The following is a 25,215-nucleotide window of genomic DNA, read 5'->3' on the forward strand; positions in this document are numbered from 1 at the left end:
AATGACTTTGACCATTCTATCAGTTGCATTCTATTACGTATAATGTTGTCACTACATTCAAAGATGTACTGAAACGATAGATAGTGATTAATGTGACAATGGACTATAGTATTATTTTGGGGGGTGCTGGGTAGCGGCCGGCCCTTTCGGCCTCACACGAAGGGAGTCTATTTTACCCACATAAAATACAAAAGTTTTTATCAAATGCTTTCATCTCATTTTTATCCGACAACTAATTACGGCAATAATAAAGTAAGTGAATGAATGGGTATTGCTCTGGAAACTACATCATTAGTAGTATGTTACTTGATAAATTCAACGACATGAAATCAATTGGTATAAATAACAATATTTTTACGCGAAAACATTCGAATCGGACGTTTAAAAAGATTTTTGCTTCCTCTTCCACGTAGACTCCCTTCCATTATTATTTACTGGATCACTAACACTCGTTCTTATTTGAAATGAAACTGAATCCAATTATCTTTTAAAGCTAACATTACAAATAATTATGTTATGTTTATTATGTTCAATTTGAAAGGAAAAGGTTGTTATAAAACTTACTTTGTAAATGGCTGTGATTTTGACACTTATATTATACAATCGCCTATTTACCATTTGGTGGTTAACTCAAATTGCATCTCTTTCGAACATTGGTAAATTATATAAAGCTGTCCCGTCGTCATACTTGACAACCATGTCTAATGTCAATTTCGTTTCAATTCAATGACGGATAGCTGGAACGCGGAAGAAGAGTTGTGATTGTGATCGAAATGTCCCCGAAAATAAATTAAAAACTATGATCTCATAATTATTTAAAGTGGCTACTACGGTTTAAGAATTTTAATTTTTAATGTAACTTAAACGTGTGCCTTTTTAATTTTTATCATCCCTAGTTAAATCATGCAGCAGTCGCCTTTTGAAAATATATTTAACATTATAGGCGGCATTACTGAAGGGAACGAGAAACCCATGAAACATGGGTTTTACAACGCCTTTGCCCTCTTTATATTAGCTGTATGTTGTGTGGCAGTGTATGTCTTGTTTCTTATATTAGAGCCATTTTTCAAACCATTATTCTGGGCTCTACTAGTGGGGTCCTTACTTCATCCATTTAAATATAAACTTTCAAAGAAATTGAAGTCATGGTTTGGAGATCTTGAAAAATCGAACACATCTGTGATAGTGGGATTAATGGTAATACCTGTGAATGTGGTTAACTTTGCTTCAGACACAGTTGGGCAGCAATTTATAGAACATTACAAGGTAAACCATGATGCATTTACTACATTCAAATTCTAAGTAGTTGAATCCGTATTCAAGCAAAACTTCATCAGAATTAAAGCTTTCATTGTCAATGAAATCATGATTATAAAAAGGTTAATTCTGAGCTCATCACTCATTAAAAAAATAGCAACTTTTGTAGGTGTGTGTAATAGATATCTTTTTTCTTTAGATATATTCCTTTTTTCATATGTTTAAATTTAGAACAAACAAAAGCTGGCATTAGCGCTGCTAATGCCAGCTTCTTTTTTATTTTGCCAGTTTTCTTTTTAATTTTCTGTAGGTTTTAGTTAAATTCATGTTTATCACAAAATTTGTAACACATGAGGAAGTCAATTTGTAACTTTAACTGACCGTAACGGTTATGCGTAAACCATTGTTATAGTTCTTATCTCATGTTGAGAATGTAATAAAATATATCCATGCTATAGGGATGCAGTGTAGGATAGCAATTATGTTAATTTTCAACCAAATTAATTATTATAAAATTGTTGTGAAAGACAATGCTGCTTATTTATCGCTTTTTGAACTCGTCATCATTTTTGAGTCTTGTTTCTTGTGTCAAATTGAGAATTATATCATTTATATCTATTTAAGCTATGTGTGCTGTACATAAAACTAGTACTGCTGTTTGAATGTTAAATTATTAGCAATGTTGCTTTTGAATTTTTGAATCTATTGAAATTCTCAAAATTTGGTCTTAATGATTTAAGATAGGCAATAATATTATTTGGATTCATGGATAGCCATATTGTAGGTCAACACACCAAACCAACATAGGACAAGCATTTTTAAGACCCTAGAATGCCAGTTATGGATCTTGCCCACCTGTGCACATGTCTTGAATGTGTGTGAGGCTAGAATACAAAGATGAAGTTCCTTTGTGTGGGAGTAAAAGCATATGTTTCTGTTACAGACTGTGATAGGGCTGCTCTCTGCAATATTTGTATTACCATGGCTGTACAACTCTGTGCCAAGGAGTCTAGTCTGCCTGTTCTGGCAGTTCAGCAGTTTCATCAGCTTTTCTACGACACTGCTCATCAGTGTCTGCAGTTCTTATATTGTAAGTTAAAATCTATTTAATATTTTATTTTAAATATTATATATATATAAGTGGGTAAATCAACAGTTATTGTTCACTAATCATTTGACAACATTTGTTAACAGCCCTCTTCATTATCTTAAAGAGCCTGTCAAGGCCTACTACTACTACCCTCTTGAAAAATTTATATAGATATATATGTATAGATGTACACAAAATACGTTCTTTTTTTAGACCTTGACTATATTCCTGGCATACGTTATCAGCGTTTACATCCTATGGACACCTCAGCGAGCGAATATCTTCCGGATGACGTCACAACTACTATGGCTGGTCGTCTCCAGCTTCATAGCAAGTCTGACGGGTTCCCTGCAGGTGTACACGTTTGCACTACTCCAGGGAATCTGTATCACCGGCTTTGCTCTAGAAGTGCTGGACATACATAAAAAATTGTTAGAGAAAGGTAATTTCCAATTTTAAATACACGAGATTTTATGCCTAACCATTCTTTTCGCGGCCTTACACACTGACCGCAGATGATGAACTTGACCTTCTTGATTGCGCCAGCCCTTTTCTCAAGACTGTTAGCAACAGCACCACTATTTTGTTAAAAAATAAATTTTATATTGTCATGACGTAACGTTTATATGGTTACAAATTCCATTTAATTTACAGATCCAGAAGCATCTATCTTATTAGCATTACACAAAGCAGTTTCTCCCGATCAAGAAATCGAGGAAAAAATTGAAGAGAAACTAGAAGAAGAATCTCAAATAGAATCTAGTGAACAAGAAACAACACCGGACAAAGAAACTCCATCCCCTGTCACTCCTGATACTTTAACGAAACGGGGAAGCTGGTCGACCAACGATCCTATACAAAGTTCTCCAAGACATGCTAAAATGTTGTTTAAGACAAGAACATTGTCTGCATTGCCTTTGTCATCGAATCAGAAATTGAAGTCCGACATCCGATTCCTTACCGCCTTCAAACAGAGGTCGTTAGACGAAAATTACATAAAGAATAGCTATGACACTGAAGAAGAAACAGCTTTGTACTTTAAGCTCCTTTTCTTCGGATGCCTTTGTATGCTTGTTTGGAAACATATCTGGCTTCTCCCAGTGACTCTATTCTTCTTGGCTATCCATGTTCTGAAGAGGCTGTTAGATTATTTCGGAGTTTGGCTGTTCTTTGAAAATCATTACAATAATGTAATGGGGAAAGTGAAGTGTTGGTGGAAGTTGAGGTAAGGAACAAAAACTGTTTTAAACCTGTGTTTAGACTGGTGTTCTTATTTTTGTAGCCTTGCCTAGAGGAAAATAGGTCTAAGTGTAAAAAGAAGTGGATTTTAGAAACGAATGTTTTATACCATTGCCTACAAGAGAGTGATACTTTAGATCTGTTCATGCCAAAGACGTCTGCCACGTCAACTAAGCCTTGAGCTAACTCAAGGCTTAGTTGACGTAAAACAAAAAAACCTCTTTTTTTCCACGTCCTAAGTCGAAAAACTAGCCGTTTTGCTTTAAATTGATCCTCAAAACTTATGAAATCAACCGATTTCTTCTAAAATAATTTTAAACACTGATTAAGTCAATCATCATACTGTCCAACCTTTTAAAAATGTCGGTATATCACCAGGCAATCAGCCTTGCTCCCGGCCCACGTGCGCGGGCTCGGCAAGATGGCGTGCCTCTGCAACTCGAGCTTCCGCGACATGGCCTACAGCTCGGTGGACACCGTGTCATCCTGCATCGTCATCGTCGGACTCATATTGTTCCTGGCTGTGGCCACCGTTTTTATATTTATACAGGTAAAATTAAATATTTTTCTTTTCAGTGTTAAGATAACAGACTGATTAAGACAATTTTCTTTTAATGAATCGTAATTTGCGATAGGGCGTAATAGGCGATTTATAAATAACGCTAGGCTGACTGAGGTTCTAAATGTTCTTGACTGGACGGAGAATAAAGCTATATTCGTGTTGCGGGTACGATCTCCGCATAACGAACGCGTGTGTATTATGAATGAATGAATGTCCTGAGTCTGGGTGTCTTTGTGCATGGGACTTAAATGTTTGTGAAACCCGGAGTCGTATTTTATTAAGAAAGAGAAAAAATAATGTATTTTTCGCAAGGGTGACATTCAATTGTGCGTTGATCTTGAATACTAATAATAGATTTTCATCACCATACATTTAAACTATTTTTATTACTTATTGAATTCCACTAGACACATAAAATAACGGAGTGTAATAAACATTTAAATATACCTTTTGATTCGCTAAACCTTATTGAATATTTTCAGATATACTCGGAAGCGATAGTAGTGGTTCAGCTTAGCGGTAGTCTGCTAAACAGCACGTACGTTCAGAACAGTGAGTTGCACGCATACTTGCCAGAAGGCTGGGAGGAAAAGCTAGACTCACTTATTGACAATGCTTACACATACGGCAGGGAAGGAATCTCAACAGCGGTAAGTAAACATCGAATTTTGTATCATAATGATCCCTAAATACGTATTAGTTAAGTCCTAAACTGCCATTTTACACACTTGAATGTGTGAACGAATGCTATTTGTTTAACAAATATTTCCTTTTCTGCTTTCTTCGGACTAAATAAAGATTCAGAAAATAGTAAGTGTTCATATCATATCATAGTCACAAAATGATGGACCGTATGGAAAAACTTTTCACGTAGTGCATGAATCTAAATTTACGTAATCACTAACACTCTTTCACAGAACCAGAACTTCAAAACACAAATAACCGAATACCGATGATGTGGCAGCTGTCTTAAGTTTTCTTAAAGAATTCGTCCATTACCATGCACGGATGGGATATTCCTTGCAATATGTATAATTTAGAACAATTTCAACATGTTGTACAGATCCACGAATACTTTCAGACGCACCTCAGTATTTATCAAAAATTGACAGCCAAAACTAAATTTTTGAAGAGGGTTTAATGATTTCTTCCTAAATCCAGGTCAAAAGCATCCTCAAAGAAGGTGACCCGGAGAAGATAAGTCGCGTGGAACAACAGATCTTGGAGCTATGGGACCGCGTGTACCAGAGCTGGGTGTCGGGGCACTTCGCGTCCACTGTGGGCCCGCAAGTCGACGGCTCTGCTATACAGGACTCTTGGGATTCCTTTGTCAACGATGTTTCTAATACTCCTGGTGAGATAATAACAAAAACTTCGTAGTTTTGTTTTGATGTTTTTTAAGTGTGAGCGACACCTTGGCAAATTTACCAGCAGTATTAAGAGATGCCAGCAATAAAAAATTAAGGAGTCGAATTCGATTTCATACAATTGTACATTACGCGAGCGAGTTAACATGAGAGAAACCGCGGGGCTCAGCTAGTATACTATTATGGCGGAGTCTAGTTTGTTCTTGAAATAGAATGGTATGTAATAAATGTCTAAAAACCACAAATATATATAAACATAAACTTAATATCTAAGCTAATTAGATTTCTCCTCAAGCAGGTATGTTCGACTACTCTGGCATTGTGACATGGGTGCAGGCTAACGTGGGTACATTAAGTGCTATAGCGACCAGCATCTGGGCTCCGCTAGCTAGTAACGTGTCTCTGCTGGCGGGCTCCGTCGGCGCGTTCACGTCGCTGTTGCTATGCGGCGGCAGTGCCATCATCAACATGTTTATTAACTTGGTGAGTATGTGGTGTGACGTCACTTCTTGCTTTTTTTTGCCTCGCAGTCCTTCGAGCTGAAGGATGAATCAATTCTTATTAAAGAAGTCATACGGAATACCATTCGTTGGTAATCCATGTGGTATTAATAAAAGAAAGGTTTAGGAAAAGTTTTTCGGTTAAATATGGACAAATCCAATCCAAAAAGAACTTGCAATAACACAGTGCAAATTAAATCACTGTGTAATTCCAACTTGACGAAAGGAAAATTAATCAAATCGCCATTTTGATTATTTTTAACAAGATTGTCATTTACTTCGGTAACAAAACAAGCCAAACAAACTCAACGACAATACACCTTAGGCTCTAGACAAACGGACAGGATTTCAACTGCAATCTAACTGCAAATTTGCAGTTCGAATGCAGTTTGAATGCAGTTGACACGACTGCAATAGAACTGCAAACCAACCGTTACAGAAACCGTCACACGACTGCACGCCGACTGCAATTGGACCGTATGATTGGTTTGCAGTTCTGTTGCAGTCGTATCAACTGTATTCAAACTGCATCCGAACTGCAAATTTGCAGTTGAAATGCGGTCCGTCTGTTTAGACCCTTAAAGATTTGTACCACATTTTCCCACCAGGTGGTGTTCTTCACGACACTATTCTACCTACTGGCTTCTAGCAACGCTTTCTATAAGCCAGTGGAGGTCATCACACAGATACAGCCTAACTTCGGTCCCAGACTTGGTATCGCACTCTCTGTTGCCATCAATCAAGTAAGAACAGTTTTTAAGCATTACAAACAAGTGTTACTTTTAACAGAGAAAATGTTATTTAATAAAAACGAGGTATCATAATAATATTGATCTTTACTTAAAGCGCTGGCAGACTGTGGTGAGGTAAATTAAATTTAAAAACAACGATTTATTCAAGATACTTTTCTTTTGCTTTCTGTACAAACATATTCATAACTCGAAAGCTGAAAGCATGCAATTTAAACCTTAATAGCAGTTTTTAAAAGGTTGAGAGATATAAGATTTTTAAGGTTTTCAAAAATATCTCCCACACCCTATGTCATGTTTATTTCAAAATATCAAAATCTAATTAAATAATACTCTTCTGGCTATTTACTGGAGCGAAGAAATAGTTTTTTTTTTTTACTAAAAGTACTGCATAATATCGCTTCTCTTAAGTAATATAACTTCGTTTCTCTGCTCCGATGGACAGTCAGCCTTACTGCTGTACAAAGCCTTCCAAATTTCCAATCACTCTTTCGCACATTTCTGCCCTACATCATAATGATCACTATAAGTAGTAATGATGATATTTCTAGGTGTTCAGGGCATCATTCAAGATGGCCTTGTTCTACGGTCTCTGGACGTGGTTGGTTCACAACTTGTTTGGAGCCAAAGTTGTCTACTTGCCATCGGGTAAGTCAAAGTTTAATACCATTATTTTAGAGATTGCAGAGGCCGCCGGATCGGCGGACGGTTTTTTGATTCATGTTGGTGCGCTTTTATAGCTGGCGCGTATTGCACGGTAACAGCTTTGCCGGTTGTATCAAAAATATCAATAGTTATATACCAAATGTCAACCGACCTCATTTAATTAAGCCCAGGGACAGCAGTTTAAAATTAGTTTCATATCGACGAACATGACCTTAGCCATTAGTATAATATTACATGTACTGTACTGATATGATAATTATAATACTTGTTACTTTCTATTAGTTGTGCTACAAATATAATTTAATTACATTCTCACTTAATTATATTATATTTGATATTTAGTCTCGGTCTCAGTAATGAGATCATCAGAGGTCAAAAAGGGCAATGGTGAAACTGTTTTTTATTTACGCTTTAAGTTGTAGATAATTTTAGTTTTTTTGATAAATTTTAATCAAACTGTCAATGTTAATATTTAATAAAAAAATAAAATTTTATGAGCAATACAAATGCAGGCTTATCCTGTGCCCTTTACCACTTATTTGTTGCCAGATGGTATATTCATATATTTGCAACTTACTTACTTATTATCTGGTCCATAGCTTCTATAACTTTTAAATCTTGGGCATTCTAAAGCATAAAAATCGTAAGATTGCGCCATCCATCAAGCTACGACAAGCTAAACCTACTAGCACACTATTTATGTCATAAACCCTATAACCCTTAAGCTAAGCTAAAGCTTCTAAACCAATGTAAATCGTGACACAAAATCCCCAGACGAGTCAATAAACTCCATGATAAAATTCATGAATGTGTTTACGTCATAAACTGTGAATTATCGCGGGATGATGTGCGCGTCTGCGTCCGTGTGACATTTTTATTGTATATTTGCGCGCCTTATTGTGCAAATCAATTGATCGCGGCGTCACGTGCGACTGTGATGGCACACCGGTGTCTTGTGCTTTTTGCTGTGATTGTGCAGTCAGCTCTGAGCGTCAGGATCAACTTCACCAGTTGTCAGGACCCAGAGTGGACTTGTGTCAATAATTTGCCGAATGAATTGGTGTACAGCTGTGCTGGTGTGACTGGCAATGTGAGTATCTTGATTGTGATAATTTTATTGTTTTTAAGTATGATTGTATACTTGCTTATACCTCTAGGCATGTGTTCGTAATAATATAGCTCATTTACAAATTTATTGATAACTATTAGACATTTTTGGAGGCGTTAACTTGATTCATTGTCAATTGTTCAAGCAGTTATACGAAAATGACTCAACTTTCTTCCGTAGTCCTTTCTACATGATGCCCTTTTTGTTCCAGGAATTTATAATACATCTAAAGGATTACTATACAGACCACATAACAAGCGTGACCGTACAGAACTGCAATGATCTGCGAGTCGTGCTCGACTGTCCGATACTGCAGCGAGCCTCTCAACTACAACGGTTTAAAGTGAAAGACTGCGACAGACTGGAATTCGTCTCGCTGTCCGCAACCTCTTTGCTACAAACCCCACCCGAAGTTACCATAGATAATGTCAAAGCAATCATCTCACTACCAAGGAGGATGTTCAAATCTCCGACAACATTAACAGAACTAAAGTGCCTAGGAGCTCCAAAACTAAAAAGTATTCGAATCTCAAACAGTAAAATAAACACGATTAGCACTAAAGCGATACATAACGTGACCGGTATAAAAAACATTGAATTTGATAACGTTACAATAACAGACGTACGTAATCAAGCCGTAGAGGCTATTATGAGCTCTGACTCAATGTTTACTATCACTAACACCCTGATCGAGAACTTTGAATCTAAAGGTATCACTGTGCAGGGCACTTCAGTCACTATATCGGAAAATACCTTTGAAGATATAAAAGGCGGAGCCTTGAACGTAACTGCAGATAACTTACACGTCACCGGCAATAAATTCAAAGAAATCAACGCAAATGGATTCGTATTTAAATCTGTCAACACGGACATAACTCAGAATGAGTTCAGTAAACTAAAAGCCAATGCTTTCAACGGCATTAAGTGTCAAAGGAAAAGGAACAATAAAAAGCATTTTACTTTCACGCAGAATAGGATTATAAGCCTTGAGCCACACGGTATAACATTCGACTATGCCAGTTGTAAATCTGCCGGAACCGCAGTTACCTTCAGTGGCAACAAAATAGATTGCAAATGTCGGAACATTGCATTCTTGAAAACATCAACAACGAATACGGAACTACACAACATAATTTTGGACAACTCTAATAACAATACTTGTTTATCAGCGCCCTGTACCCTGCCGGTTGACATTGTGAAGATACTGATTGACAGTGACATGTGTCAGCTGACACTGGACCCACAAGTGATGTGTTTATTGTACAGTGATAAACATAATCAAGAAGTGACTACTGATGAGGATGTAACTGAACCGGCCCCAACATTTTACTTAATACGTCAGGCTAATTCCCCGCGCGGGGACGCGAGTGCTGCAATGACAGCCCTAGACAAAGATGACCTACTCAAAGACACTCATTTGAACATGACTAACAGAACTGCTATCAAAGTAGTCTTCGATTCATCGAAGGATTTCGTCGAAACGTTAAGGAGTACGAGTACGTCACACAAAAGGCCTGCGGAAGAACCGAAATCTCCCCCCGAAGAGTATGTGAACCGGTGTGTCGGTGCCCAGTGCAGGAACAATGTCGCGTACGATCGGCAAAAAGCGTTAGACTTCTACAAGTATGTGTACGCACAGTTGCGGCCCCCGAGGCCTACGGACAATAAAAAAAAGAAAACCTGATTTTTGTTACTTATTATATTGATTAAATAATATTATATTAATTTTGAATTTGATTAACTGCCATCCAGATTTTAACGAAACATTATCTTTACGGAGATTCACACCTTGCGTATTTACTCATAATTTGTAGACCTCTGTCAAAACTTTGTCCCAAAATTAATCAGTCTTCGTTGAAGACCAAGTGTTGCTTATAAATTTCATTCAATATCCACTCGATATTTTACAAAAATAATATACATACACTTATTTAGAACTACTTCTTGGCATCCGAGTTCTAGTCTTAAAACTTATTAAGGTCGCATCCGAGACCTTAATAAGTGTTAAGACTTGAAAATTAATGCCTAGCTTAAATGTCTGAGTCATTCTCTGCAATCTCTGCCAACCATTCTATAGTTGATTTGTGCAGGAGATAACAAGTTATCGACGGTAAAATGTGTTACGAGCTAAATACAACCAAAACAAGTGCCTAGTCTGACGTACCTTGGTGTATTCCAGTGCTAGCAGCAGTGCTAGGCGCGGCGCCGTTCCTGGGCCCGTACCTGGCGGGCATCCCGGCCGCGCTGGACGTGTGGCTGCAGGGCCGCCCCATGGCCGCGCTGCTGCTGCCCATCGTGCAGGCCGCGCCCATCGCTTTCCTAGACGCCGCCGTCTACGCCGAGATTAAAGAGTAAGGCTTGGGATTGTTTATTGTTGAGTAGACTAATTAGGCCTTTTTTCGAAAATATCTCACTAAGAAATCTGATTCAAAATATAGGAAAAGTAAAGACGTTGAGAGCGACATTTATTTTTTTAAAGTGACGAAAATAATTACTAGTGTCATTTTATTGCTTAAGAAGGCTTGAAAATATAACGTGTCACACATTTTAAAATTCAGTCAATCAAAGAACTTGTGGTGTGGATGGGTGATGTGGTGTTCGTCAAGCGGATCCGGATAAATAAAAGTTCCAGCAACTTCACGACACGCAATATGTATATTGTTCAATCACACATAGTTCACATACACACACAGTCTTATAGCACAAGCAGAGCTATAGAATAGAAGGAGTGCTTGAAGGAGAAAGGTGACTGAGTAGGCTACAAACTGTTTCATTCTGTAACAATTTATTTTATTTTTCAAATAATTGCGAATGTTTGAAAACAAGAATGATCTCAGAGAAAATTTACTGTTTCATTTTGTATCCAGTGGCGGACATCCCTACGTAACTGGGCTAGCCATAGCCGGGGGAATATTCTACCTGGGTCCCGAAGGCGCTATCCTAGGTCCACTACTGCTATGCTGCCTCATGGTGGTCCTCAACCTGTCGTCCACGTTCCTGAGGGACACGCCCTCCGAGGAGAGGGCGGCATTGCACTCGCGAGTCAGGTAAATCTGCGGTACACAAGGGGAATCAGTTGTAGTGTCCATAATCGAACAAACTGCTGTGAAATTAAAATCAACCTCAAGGCTCTAGTGTTAAGGTCTGTTTTGGTTTAATTCGATTTTGTGTACTCTGTTCATGCAAGTTAGTTAGAAATCCGTGACTAATTTGAATAGGCGTGTTACTTAATTATATGCATTTGAATCTGAATAAATCAAATTGTCTAAAGATTCAATTAATGTGATGTATAATTTAATATTAGCGTTATGTGTTCAACCCTGTAAGTAACATGTATAGCAAAAAGACAAGTTGATCGATTGTGGACAAAGCGAGTTAAAAATCATCATTCCTTGAAATGTTAATTACGGCTGATTCCTCAAATTAATTAAGTTTTCAGTTTATACCCCTGATTGAGATTATAATTTCCTTGTAAACGACTACAAACTGACAAGTGGTTGATATAAAATTAAAATATACTGTTATGACTAAATATTTTAATTTTAATGAAATGGCAATCAATTATGTTTTGAATTATTTTAAAATTTTGAATAAAACAGTTGAACAGTGTATTTTAAAACGCGTACAGTCATGAATATTTATTAAAAAGGCAATAAAATTGTATTCATATCCAAACTAATATTTCTAATTCAAATATAATAAGCTTAGCTTACATCGTAATAAATAACGATAAAAAAAATGCATGACAAAATATTCATGACTGTGCCAAGTTTATTTCCTACAAAAATGTTTTGAATATCCTTGTATACAATTCAAGCATTGCTCTTCTAAAATGTATGCATCAATGTTTAAATCATAATTATCTTGTAAACACGAATTAGTGTTCTTTACTCTAAGTAGCTATCTCTACTTATGACTCTCTTTAATGTTTTAATTTAGGTCGTTATTGGGATGTTTTTAAGATAAGGTGTGTATTTTATTAAGTTGTTTATATGTGCACCGTATTTCGTACCTAAGTTCTAAAAGCACCATTTCTAAGTTCGGAGTGCTCTTCGATTTTAATTTTTATTGCTATTGCATTGAAGGCTTTTTTGCAATGATAAATATGCTTGTGTTTCGGCTTCTGGTGGTAAGTATCGTTTGAGTTTTGCACGTTACTTTTTGTACTATTATGCATGCTAATTATCATTAAGTATTGATACACTAAAGGCACGATTAAGTAATTTAATAAATATTTATGATTTCTTAATAAAACTATTAATATTAATTAAAAGCATTTAAAACTCTTGTTTATAATAATTTTCTAGTCTATGAACTGGTCTTTGTTGCAAACATTATTTTTTATACAATTTTTTACGGGTTAATATTAAATAACTTTCCAATTACAAAAAACTAATAAGCTGTTACTTTAACAGTTACAAGTAATAGTGAAATAACTCATAAAAGGATCAAAGGTGTTTTCGTACATTCTTTTATTGTAATTTTCCTGACACAATTTGCTGGATACAAATAAATTTATCAGTCACTTATAATTGTTCCAGTAACAGCTTCCAAATATATTTCTTCTTGTATTACTTCGCTACTATCTACTTTCTATTTATAACCCACCGATCTATGTATTATATTCTAACCTCTATACTTTCTCCTTTTTAATATTATATTATTTAATAAACCAGCTTTAATAAATGGATATTTCTTTACAGGCTCGGTGCTTATCTCTGATGGGCTTGCATGGAACACTAACTTGTAACGAGATCATCTCATTTGTCAATTCGTATTAGCAATATGTAACAGTTGAAATGTCAAAGTAATTATATACCGTTCGGTTGAAGAATGGGATTAGAAATGGCGGCTCAGAGCATACCGACAACATACTTACATTTGAGTAGGTTAATAACACGGTGCTGCTCGCTATCTGTTAGTTGAACTTGGCTCGACACGCTGCCATGATAGATTGTAATCATATATTATCATACTCTGAGTAAAAAAAGATCTCAAAAAAATAAGAATAAGATTGATACCAGTAAGTGCAAGCATATTCGCAAATAGTGTGCGAGCGAGAATAAAGAGATTCGCCGCTATTTCTGATTCCATTTTTTATCCGCACAGGTAGTACACCGTACATCCATTTATACACAGCGGGACAAATTAATGGGACACATAGATTAAGAGATTATATTTATGGAAAGTTGTAATCTTGGAGTAAGTGCAAGTTGTAAAATTGTGGCAGTGCAGAAATGTATGTGGCAGAAAATAAGACACGATAACTTCAGTTTTCGCGCCTTTCAACGGTCATACAATGTTTGTCACAATGAAAAGTAAAAGACTGTTTGAAAATGTGTCCTATTAATTTATCCTCACTTTTATATATAAAATACTTATATAAGTCTTGTAATACTATTAATTTACGCCAAAAACACCGCACGCTGCGTTATACGTGTATGTTGATAAATCGCTGGTCGTAAGCTTTTGTCTCAATAAAATGCCAAAGAGAAGGCATTTATATTTGTCAATAGCTGCATGCTGAAATGTGCTCTTTTAGTCTATGTATCTTATTCACACGTATCGTATCAAACAACGACCATGCAAACCTCAGACGCCTAATGCTCAGTCTAATGTCTCAAGAAAATTTTGACTACTAGCTCAGATGGACGAAGCGGTGGTACCGTATTTTGAATGACCCTTTCAAGGTCAACTCGACTTTTCGAAATTGAGTAACGATTGAAGAGTGAGCTATGTAGGATTTATTATATATCTGTCTCCTGAAATGAAGTGTCTGTGGTTGGTGTTTGTGTGGTTGGCTATAAATAATTAACAAGATATTATATTGTTCAAAAAAGGAATTGTCCCGAGATTAAATCAAACTGAGTTGTTCATTACAACCATTGACAAGGTCTGTTTGATTATTTGTTAAAGAACTCCTGAATGTCTAAACAATTAACTCGTAAATTGTGTTCAGGCAGAGCTCGGTGGTATTTTATTAATTATTTATTTCATACGGGTTAAGCATGACTCTACCCCGTCGCCGCGTCTGCTTATAATTAAGGTCTCCTTTAGCTCCAGAACTGGTCGCGAAAATACGATAAATACGCGTGAGACAGTTGCTAAATAAATAATCAAATTAAACTACTACTTACATACAATTTTTATGCAGTTGAATACAATTTTATATGGTTAGAGAACACTTTAAGGACTGTTTCCTTAGAGAAACTTCTTTATCATGGTCAGGAGTATTTATATGTGACCGAGTTTTAATGAAGTCTGAACACTCTTGTACGTTGTTATTTTTATAAATGACACAATCTATGGAATTTTAACTCAAAAAGTAAATATAGTGTTTTAATAAAATTTAATAAGATTGTCCATATATTACCAAATATAAAAATATTTAAACAAAAAGGTGTTTTCGCCGATTTAAATGAAATTATTTCGTTGATATGAAATTATTAAATGTTATAAGTGTATAAATTTACGTCATTTGAATCATAAAAAATCTATCTAAATGAATTAAGGTTATATCATTCGAAGTCCCTTCTTATTTATACAAAGCTGTCAAATCGCTTGAGATTCAAAGCTATTCACGACCCTTATGTTGACTTATTTATAAACACAATGTTATCTTTCAATTACTGTTTATGCACTTTAGTATTAATATCAACTCAAACGATCGAACGATCGAAAAACTAACTTATTTTTGTCTATTTATTTATAGCTTATAAGTATAAATTGTATATTTTAATACATTGACAATGTGTAGCCAAAACTTACGAAATATATATTTTTATTTTAAATTAACTTATTATATTTATAATGACAACGACTAAACAAATAAAACGAAGCCGTACCTCTAAACTACATTCAACTTGCAGCTTATAAACAAGCAGTATTTTATGATAGATGCACAAAAGCATGTAATAGTTAACTAGTTATGTTACCTGATACTGAAACATCAATCGGATAAGGGATCATTAAGGGTACGTTTCCGTACATCTATCGTTTGCCTCTGAAGTGTTCGGCGGATACGACCATAGTAAGGAATGTATGGTGATAAAATCTGTCGTCAGCTGCACATGATGTAGGCTCACAAAACGGCACGGAATTGCACCTTAAGTTATACGCTATTTCTGTCACTATTAGGTGAAAAATTGAGACAGATGGACTTAATGTGTTAATAAAAGCTGAGTTTCAGTATTCGGTGGATAGGTCATAATGTTTTTTAAAGTGCAACCTATTTCATACCGTAGTGATAAAACGAATAGAAATAGACAGAGGCATTTTAACATTATAGTGACTGAAATTTTCTTCTACCTAGTCCTTATATTTATTGCGTTAAAGTCAAATTAATTCAATATTATTGTAATAATTCTAGATTTTTATTTTGGCTTTGAAAACCGTGGCTATCCCTAAACACTTAAGGAATAGTTTTATACAATTGAATGTAAGTCTGTCATAGTTCATTATAATCCTTAAGCAGCATGTTCCTTATTTTATATTCATTAATTGTATTTGAAATAAAATTAATATTTATTTTGTTCTTTTTGTATGAAAGGCAGTGTACTGCTAAGAGAAAGAAATTTATCTAATAGTATTGGTCGCGTAGCTTTATATTTAAATACGTTCTCTTAACACTTTATAACAGGTGTCGCCACTGTACTTTAATATTTATTTATTTTAAACTAAAAAAATAAGATCTGGTTTTTAGTCAAAACTCAAAGGTTATGTGCAAGCTTAAAAAATATTTTAATTTATTTTTGTAATTTTATACTGATTGGCACAATAGAAAGTTTGTTATATTTTTGCGTTTATTAATTAACCTTGATTTAATTTGCTCCAAATTTGTTAGTTGTGAATATTAGAAGAATTATTTACCGTAGAAAATTATGAACCTTAGAAAATGTAAGCTTTCTGCGCTTCCATAAAAACGTGCCCAAAATGTACTGTCCTACGTTATACAGAACTTTGTATATTTGTTACTCAGAAACAAATGAATGTTACCCTTTAGTAACAATTTTATCTAAAATTGTTGTAACACAAGGTTTGTGATGAATGAAGTTTAAAAATGGTGCTTTTTGAGTAGTTGTTATCTCGATACGAGTCCCCGTCGCTGATTTTGTTAAGGCCTTTTATAGGTAAGGGTCCTCATTTTATAGCTAAAGCTGTATAACCTCCTTTTATGTTCATGTGTTTTGTATATTTTGTATTTGCACCAATCTTAATATATGTTGTAAGTGTACTAATGCTGTTATACGCATGGACGGACGGATTGCAAAAGATTATTCTGCAATTTGAACTACAATTTATGGGTAGCTCATTAAACTAACAATATATTTTCTTATAAAAATATTAGACCCAGTAATTCCCATGTACAAATAACGCCATATTTAAAACCAGTATATATTAAATACTCTCTATTAAAACTATATTCAAACTTTAGCTACCCATCCCAAATACTTAAAGTTTACCTATACTCTATGAGACTTTAAATATAATATACATGTGTGTTCATAAAACTGCCCTCGTTAATTGCTATGAGCTATTAAAACGGTCTCTCTGAACAAATAACATACCTACAAATTGTTACCGTTAATAGTTATTTTTTTAATGTATGGACATGTCATTTCGTATTACTAAATCATGAGACTTACACCTGTCATTTTCTACTAAACGAGACTGGTAAAAATTGTTGTAGAGGAAACGAGGTCGCCATCTCTTTATAAAGATTGCCATATCTTTAAAAAAATCACTTGTCATTATCATACATTCGAGACTTTTCTATCAAGGCTAACAATTGTTACAATGTCATTTGGCTAGGACTGGTAAGCAAGTGACACCACTACTTCAGTGCAGTGTGCCGTCTTGCTTCAATTTTCGCAAGAGTCCCGCCTTATGAGCTCATAGTGCAGGCATTCATAACAACTAGATGCGACACCTATAACTATAATTAACAAGGGACAGTATTCTGTGACACACAAATAGTTGTAATTTATCGGTACTTAATAACATTTAATTCAGCAAAGCCCTTACCAGTTCGTGAAGAATCGTCCAAAGATTAATTTAGATGCATCATAGCACTATATTGTATTGCAGGTATTTATAATTAGTTTGTAATTCGCAGCTCGCATATTTGCATTGTTAACGGAAATATAATATATTGATTTGCTTTTTTATATTGTTGTTTGTTTTCCAATACCTGTCCCCGACTTCCCGTACACAAATCATGCAAATGATGGTTACTTAAAAGGTTAGCCTTTTACATAAAACCAGATAAAACCTCTAACTTATAACTTTCTCAAAAAAAAAATGATGGAATTAAAGCTACTATATTCCTGACAAACATAATGGTTAACATAATAATAATAAGAAAAACAATGCAAATATAATTTAACATTTATTTTGAGTACTTAGCTTAGAAATATACATTAATGGAGTCAGAAAAAATCGGTCTATCAATTGACGTAATATTGTATTTCGATAGAACTCTGTAAATCCCGAGGCGCAACATATTTACTACAAACGAATTTCGCAGTAATTGTTGGTTCCGTAACTATAAACGCGTTATCAATAAAATTGCCTTTGATACCAGTTTCTAGCCACAGGAATAGGACAATCGTATCAACTTCAATGTTCACCGTATATTCCAGTTTTTCTTTCCTTCTCATTACTATGTTAGCGACCGTTATCTGAAAAATAGTAAAATAAAGAAATAAATATCTTACTTAAAAGCTGGGAATTTTACAAGTTAACGCGTAATAAGTCGAAACAAATTGAATAGTGACAAAAGCATTTGGATAAAATCATATTAGCAGTAAACAACATTATACCAACAAGAGTGGGCACATGTCACAACTAACCGTAATATTAGGTTTGATCAACCCAACAATTGATTTCAAAGGTACCGGGAAAACATAATTGTTAGGTGACGACTTTACTCCTGGCGCATCCAAAGAAAACCTCAGAAATATTTGTTCCTTCTTGTAATCCCAATAGTTCATATCTATATCTTGTAATTTTGCGCTTAAAGCATCAGCGTCCCCCGGGAACTGTTTTGTGTTGATCGGAGTTAAACTGGTCCAGTTGTAAATATCGACAGTTATTACAGCATCGATTATTGGAACAAATCGATCGTTCAGGAGATAGACGTCGATATCATCAGATACGAGTTGCCGAGGTGATACCAGAACCGGCGCGAAAAATGTTTTTGCGAAGTAATGGAGCATCTTCCATCTGCCACCGTATTCTGGAAATTTTGATATTTATTTATATTTCAATATTGCTCTTTGAAGTGTATGATGTAAGTCAAACTAAAAAGGGATAGTAATCTAATTGGGAATATAATGGTCATGGGCCATTTTGGATTTGCACACAGCAAAAATATGTCAGAAGAATAATCCATATCTTATATCTTTTCTCATTTACAAGTAAAGAAGTAACTTACCAATTCCAGACCAAGACGGAGCTTGCCACACGTCGTTCAGCTGCCAGTAAAGTGCTCCCATTGTATACCAGTCAGCCTGTCCCTGCCTGTAAACTTCCGTCTCAGTTTTTAACGCCATTGCTTGTGAGATCTATAATTACACAACAAGGCATTACAATATATTTTTAAGATAGTGACGCGTCACTATCTGACGGTCTGAGAAAAAAAAAAATAAGCAGGTGCATTCGTAGCCTGAGTTCAGGTTTTAACTGCTTTACCGTGCTGTTCCGTATTATTGATGATTTTACCTGGCTATAAAAGACGAACTTTTCAAAATACTTGAAATCATTTACATCCAATTTCATGTGGCCGGTCAACTGGTTTTCAATATACGAGTAGCCGTTTGGACTGTGCTGCCGGTGTTCTGAAAATTTACTATTGAGCTTCAAATCATCAGGATTCGATGTCGCAGTTTTGAGGGTTCTGATCGACGGTAAAGACTGAAAGCCGTACTCTGAAGCAAATCTAGTTTTTGGATACGTATTCATGTTCCAGTTGTCAGCAAAATAATTATAGTAATGCGTGTCTCCGTAATGAGGATCGTAGGGATTAGAGGCGATGTACCCTTCTCTCTCGGACTCGATGCCATTCGAGGGGCTGGAGACAAGATACCGTCGTTCTGGGTCCAAGGTCTCCACGATTGGTCTTATCGTGTCCACATAAAGTTTGATATATTCCGCTTCGTACTTCTTGAAATCTTTAGAGGTCCCATACCAGTTGCCCCTCAATGCGACTTCGTTTTCATTGTTGCCAGCCCATACCGCAATAGAAGGGTGGTGCTGTAGCCGCAGCACATTTTGTTCTATTTCTTGTGTAACTACGCTGAAATTGTGTAACTGTTTAATGTTAATAAAAATCGAAATCATTGGATTCCAAACTCAAACTTAAGAAATGCAAAGAAATTAAAAAAAAAAGTTTTTGCTTCTGACTAGGAAGTCCATCATAATATTATTGTAGTTACTTACTTCAGGAATGGTGGGTCCACTGGGTACATAGAGCAGGCGAACATGAAGTCCTGCCAGATGAGGATGCCCAGCTGGTCACACTTCTCATAGAAGTAGTCGGACTCGTAGACGCCGCCGCCCCACACTCGAAGCATCGCCATATTCACGTCATAAGCAGCCGTTAACAGGTTATCAACTGAAAATGTTATAAATATTTGTTGAAACGCTTTCTTCAAACTGCACTTGGACGTGAGGCAAAGGTATATCGATAAATCATTTTTTTATAGCACCGGACGCGATACATATTGGACCATGTATCGGTCTGATCACGAGACCATTTTATCTGGCTTTACGTATGACCTCATTCATGATGCAGTGTTTTGCACATCGTAAAATATCAGAGGGTTTTCAGACTACTATAATGGTAAATTGTATTTTTTTTGTTACTTTGTTTTCAATCAGCACACATTTTAGATCAAACAGTAAAATTCTCGCATACTTGTTGCTAATTACGTTCGTGTTACTGCAAGCGAAACAAATCAGCTTTATTACTTACTGGTTGCTTTATCACTTTCTCCCAATTCTGGTAGAATATTGGAGGGTATCCAGTTCGATCCCTTCATGAAGAGTGGATAACCATTTACTTTGAAGTAAAACGTGAGTCCCTTTCCTGCGGTAGTGTTACCTATAATTTATAATAAAAGTTGATAATACATAGAGATATTAAAGAAAATGAAAAGGCAATTTAAAATTGCGAAATACGAATGGGACTGAATTTTAAAAGAGTTACGCCTCATTAACTCGTTGCGATAAATATCTCGCGTTGTGGTACATGGCGTGTCTGTAAGATCATAAGCGACTGATCGGCAAAGGCAATGTAATGTTACTGGATCAGGGATCTATATTTCTCGCATCGTCTAAATACCTACATAAAAGCGTTACCAGTTTTGCGTGAAAAATTACTTGAGTAATCCCTTTTTTTTGAGAAAATGAAGGATTCTTACCAAGTTTCTCCGAAGCTGGAGATTCAACAATCTCTACTGTTCTGAACCCAATCTTAATATCTTTGCGCGACTCTTCCTTCTTGCTAGCTGTAGTATAATGCACGTGCAAGTCGTACAGAGTCGGTTCCCCATACCCGTTCGGCCACCAAAGCCTGATCATGTTCTGAAAATATTAAAATATTGAAATTATGATCTGTATTCCCGGATTTAGTATACCATCTTTGACCTGTGACTTGATTTGACCGGAGGGAATTTTCTTATAGAAAAGAGATAAGTCCCACACTATCTGGTTATTAATCTCATTGGTAAAAAATATTGAGTAGAATAGTTCGTACCCCGCTTATAAGCAATTCTATCTCTTCGACTACGGTACCATCTGCTTTGGTCTCCACATTGACCTGTTTCCACTTCTTCAACATTTGCTTCCCTTCAACTTGCAACGCGATGCTCAACACGCCATCTATCTTGGTTACTTTCTTACTTGTCTCTATATGCGCTTGAACTGTCAAACTCCAGTCTACACCAACTCTCTTGGTGTGGGTTGTAACCCATCTGATAACTGCTCCGTCGTATTTTTCGATGTAAACTGGTTTCCTGGGATATGGAAAAAATATTGATAGTTTCAACTTTAATATTAGTAATATCGGTTTGCAACCTCAGGATCTGTCAGCTCTTCTAAAATTAAGACTGTGTCGTGAAACAGCGCACTACCCATATAAAGTGGCATCTCACTTCCGCGACTGGTTAGCTACTTGTAGGAGAGAATAAATCATTATCATAACCACTAAAACCCCTTAAGAAAATTCATACTTCAATGTTTAGTGCTACGGTTTAAGTCACGATAAAAACTTAAACGAAAATTACGAAAACATTAGTACCAAATCCCAACAGAAGGGAAGGCGGGTCCCCAGTCCCATGCGAAGGACGCTTGCATCTTCCTGAGCTGGTTGACGTGACATTCTCCGTTGTAGCCAGGAGGGACGCACGCTGGAGCGGCAAACGCTCTGCTTGAACGAATCTGCGCGGCCATTATAGGAGATAGAAATGTCACGTTTAGCACGTTTTCACCTGCCTGCAACAATAAGTTGTGTAGGAAAATAAAAACCCAATGCTAGAAGATTTAATCCCTCAGAAAACGAGGTCTTTTGCACTATTGTCTTTATGGAACCAGCAAGATAAAGGCTCATTTGTACAAGAAAACATGGAAGTAGAGTAGTATAGGTAGCTTTAAAACTGACCTTTAGTTTATTTTTGATGTCAAAAACATATTTTACGAACATATTGTTGACGGCGCCGATGGGGCTGTGGTCGTTCAGCACTATGAAGGCTGTCGTGTCTAGCCCATCAAACACCAGGTGCACTACTCTGGAGGCCAAGTCATCAATCGACACTGGAAGTTGAAAGATGAAAATAAACATAAATAAGTTATGAATACCGGTGGATGGTCGGTCATATCCAATATAACTGGACAAGTGGGAATGAGACTCTCTGCACTAAGGATCCCATACAAATAATATTTGCACAGGGTAATATTATACATACAATGTATAATTGGTCTTCTATTAAATGTATGATCGTAGCGCGCGTTGATTAACCTCAGTTTTTATTTTCATAGCTACTTTGTTGTTATAGCGGCTATAATACAAAGCTGTCTAAAAAGACGAAAACATAAACAAGTACCCTGGAACTTGGCGGTGTACGTCCAAGTGTCGAAGGCAACCCAGCGAGTGAGCACGTCATTGTCCCTGTTGAGGATGTCCCCAATTATGCCCGCCTTCTGCAAATCCGAGTACACACCGCCGGGCACCGTGGCCGGTCCTTTCATCGCTGGAATATAAAGTGGTAATATGGAAATATGCAGTTTCGAAAGTTTCAGTAGTTTCCGAAATAGTGAAAGGGGTTTTTTTGGCAAACCGAAGCAGATCCGGGATCCTTATTATTAAAGCCTTCATGGACATTTTATCTTAATTAATCTTGTGCTTTTTTAAATTCTGTATTATGCAGAGAAATATTCCGGATGTTTAATTGTTATGAATGACGAAACAATTCGCACTTTTACCTATTTATTTTGTCAAGTGATCTACTCATACTTACCTACCTACAATTACAAAAGTTAATGATGTATTTGCAATCTAGTCTAAATAATTCAACAAGTAGTTTAGCGTTTATTATAAGTTATATTTATGGGAGCCTAAATAAAGAAAACTCGAAATATTTTTATTTAATACATTTTGACTAAAAATACTTTGGTGTAGACATATCTTATTTTATCAGCTCAATGACCACTAGCCATTGGAAGTCCGCCTCATTCAATTTTATTTGCGTTATTCGGCATTACGATATTTCACAAAGATTAACTAAAAATTATATTAAAATAATAAAACATATTCACGGTCTTCTTATCATCACGCTAAATTAATTAAATAACCTGTTTCCGCATAACCATAAACAAACTAATAAATTAAAAACAAAACAGTAACTTACATCCATTTTTGCTGACAAAAGTCCAAATAACATTATCACTGGATGATAGGTCAATAATTTCAGCGTTAATTATTGTTAAAACGGAGCACAATAAAACAAACGTCCTCATAGTTCAAACAAATATTTGTACTGTTTGTGTCACCACTGTTAGCCAAATATTTAGTCATGAACGTTAATCAGTATCAACCGCTAGTCACCGACTCCCTCGTAATGATGTGCCTCGTTTGCTAAATGCTCGGTGTCGATAAGAAAATTATACTTAATCGCGAACACTCGACCCCCGCGCTATACAAGATCATTACATATTTCTCGTATGATTTTCCATATAGAAACGTTTGATATGCATGCGTAACAAAACATATTATATTCACTTGGTAAGATTAGATGCCGGCGAATTATGAACGATACAATTTTAATTTATTTTTATGGTTTTTCTATTTGTGTTTTAGTTTAACTTCGCCATGTAACGCACGCAATGTCCGTGCGTCATTTTCTATGCGTCATGGTTAGAATAATGGGGTAAAAATATAAATAAACACGTGTTTAACATAAAAAGCATATTTTCCTCTTGAAGCTGATAAGAATTTTACTATTTCCATTGAATGGTTGTGGTATTTGAAAAGAGGTGTATCGTTTGTGGTAGTAAACATCTTGTGACGTAATACACGCGTTCAACTGAGGAACTACCTGAAATCTTTTTTTACACTCATCTGAGTTTTTTGATAACGTTGGAAGATAGAGTCCGCCCCTAATATGACCCACTGACCAACTGTGCACTTACAGTCGAGGCCGTCCAGATCTAGAGCTATAACTTCTTAATAACCTTTATGTTAAAAAGGGTGTACTATTCATCCACATATTTTTGAGACTTTTTGAGGACATGGTTGATACTAAATTGACTATCAATTTGCTTTGTACCGCCTACAAGTGTACTTTGATACCCATGTGCGAACACTACACTAACTACTAGGCGATATTGGCAGAGAATATTGTACAGGTCCATCATCATCATCATCATACACATCGAATGTCCTCCCACTGCTGGGCATGACCCTCCACTGTTTCGTGCGATTTTATACGAATTTGTGCCAGCTTCATCAAGACTTGACCCGATACTTTAACTATATCGTCGACCCATATTGCTCCCGTCGGCGTCACGGCGACCGTCGCATCTTTTCGCCTTGGCCACCATTCTGTCCCCGCCTTACTCCACCTGCCGTCACTTCGTCTGGCCAAGTGTCCAGTTTAGCAGATTACGGGCATCTAAAAACAAAATATACTTTTATTTTGAACCATTCCATGATCGTTTATCGACTACTGGACATCACTAGTAGATTAGTGATTACCATCAATGACCGCGTCGTATGCGTTGACCAGTTGTTGTGCATCAACACTGAGACAATTATCTCGAGTTTCATCACATGACAAGTTTTCTCCTAACGTGCTCGTGTTACATGGGTCGCTGCTTACATTTTCTCTTTTATCGAAAAGACAACATACTTGTATCTAAAAGAAAAATAATCTTGTATCATGATTTTCGCGTATGTTTTTTTCATTTTCATTTCAGAAACAGATGAATAATAAACCTTAAAAGTATCGAAATGAAATCCAAATGAGAATGGATAATTTATAACCTCTTAGAACTTATAAATGAATTTTTCGTTCTTGCCTTCCGTGCTGCATAATAACATGTTCTCTAACTATTGTGGCAATCAAATTAAAAAGCGATAAACGTACTAAGTACAGAATTCGTTTACTGATATAAAATTTT

At 36.0% G+C, this 25,215-nt stretch overlaps 3 protein-coding genes across 4 annotated transcripts; 2 read left to right on the top strand and 1 right to left on the bottom strand.

Annotated features, from left to right (window-relative positions):
* Positions 1 to 709: 709 nt before the first annotated feature.
* LOC113504734 (transmembrane protein 245-like) lies at positions 710 to 13,789 on the top strand. 2 transcript variants are annotated; one of them, XM_026887154.1, is made up of 13 exons: positions 710 to 1,266; positions 2,201 to 2,347; positions 2,561 to 2,789; positions 3,002 to 3,572; positions 3,965 to 4,136; positions 4,631 to 4,798; positions 5,310 to 5,502; positions 5,811 to 5,998; positions 6,624 to 6,758; positions 7,316 to 7,412; positions 10,718 to 10,889; positions 11,406 to 11,585; positions 13,242 to 13,789. In XM_026887154.1, the coding sequence occupies exons 1-13, from the start codon at positions 904 to 906 to the stop codon at positions 13,258 to 13,260; spliced, it is 2,634 nt and encodes an 877-aa protein (XP_026742955.1). In that variant the 5' UTR covers positions 710 to 903; the 3' UTR covers positions 13,261 to 13,789. The 2 variants fall into 2 exon arrangements, with proteins under 2 accessions (XP_026742955.1, XP_026742956.1); XM_026887155.1 differs by having other exon boundaries at positions 5,814 to 5,998.
* Positions 7,907 to 10,706, top strand: LOC113504740. Its single transcript, XM_026887166.1, has 2 exons — positions 7,907 to 8,520; positions 8,750 to 10,706. Exons 1-2 carry the CDS (start codon positions 8,368 to 8,370, stop codon positions 10,220 to 10,222), a joined length of 1,626 nt encoding a protein of 541 aa, XP_026742967.1. The 5' UTR covers positions 7,907 to 8,367; the 3' UTR covers positions 10,223 to 10,706.
* A 4,124-nt stretch (positions 13,790 to 17,913) lies between the features above and the next one.
* Positions 17,914 to 24,122, bottom strand: LOC113504733 (beta-mannosidase-like). The gene is made up of 12 exons (XM_026887153.1): positions 23,445 to 24,122; positions 22,641 to 22,787; positions 22,199 to 22,350; positions 21,839 to 22,032; positions 21,296 to 21,554; positions 20,961 to 21,123; positions 20,513 to 20,641; positions 19,978 to 20,152; positions 19,261 to 19,834; positions 18,974 to 19,103; positions 18,390 to 18,775; positions 17,914 to 18,218 (listed from the first exon to the last, which is right to left on the bottom strand). Exons 1-12 carry the CDS (start codon positions 23,551 to 23,553, stop codon positions 17,985 to 17,987), a joined length of 2,652 nt encoding a protein of 883 aa, XP_026742954.1. The 5' UTR covers positions 23,554 to 24,122; the 3' UTR covers positions 17,914 to 17,984.
* Between the last annotated feature and the right edge of the window lie 1,093 nt (positions 24,123 to 25,215).

This window comes from Trichoplusia ni, chromosome 23, assembly GCF_003590095.1.
Source record: "Trichoplusia ni isolate ovarian cell line Hi5 chromosome 23, tn1, whole genome shotgun sequence".
In the NCBI taxonomy this organism is placed as follows: domain Eukaryota; kingdom Metazoa; phylum Arthropoda; class Insecta; order Lepidoptera; family Noctuidae; genus Trichoplusia; species Trichoplusia ni.

Excerpts from the sequence above, each read along its gene's own strand:
- LOC113504733 (XM_026887153.1), bottom strand. The coding sequence starts at position 23,553 with ATGAGGACGTTTGTTTTATTGTGCTCCGTTTTAACAATAATTAACGCT. Across the intron at positions 22,033-22,198 it reads ACATCAAAAATAAACTAAAG|GCAGGTGAAAACGTGCTAAA; the intron begins GTCAGTTTTAAA and ends TTATTGTTGCAG. Across the intron at positions 20,642-20,960 it reads TCCAGCTTCGGAGAAACTTG|GTAACACTACCGCAGGAAAG; the intron begins GTAAGAATCCTT and ends TATAAATTATAG.
- LOC113504734 (XM_026887154.1), top strand. The coding sequence starts at position 904 with ATGCAGCAGTCGCCTTTTGAAAATATATTTAACATTATAGGCGGCATT. Across the intron at positions 2,348-2,560 it reads GTGTCTGCAGTTCTTATATT|ACCTTGACTATATTCCTGGC; the intron begins GTAAGTTAAAAT and ends TTCTTTTTTTAG. Across the intron at positions 3,573-3,964 it reads AAGTGTTGGTGGAAGTTGAG|GCAATCAGCCTTGCTCCCGG; the intron begins GTAAGGAACAAA and ends GTATATCACCAG.
- LOC113504740 (XM_026887166.1), top strand. The coding sequence starts at position 8,368 with ATGGCACACCGGTGTCTTGTGCTTTTTGCTGTGATTGTGCAGTCAGCT. Across the intron at positions 8,521-8,749 it reads GTGCTGGTGTGACTGGCAAT|GAATTTATAATACATCTAAA; the intron begins GTGAGTATCTTG and ends TTTTTGTTCCAG.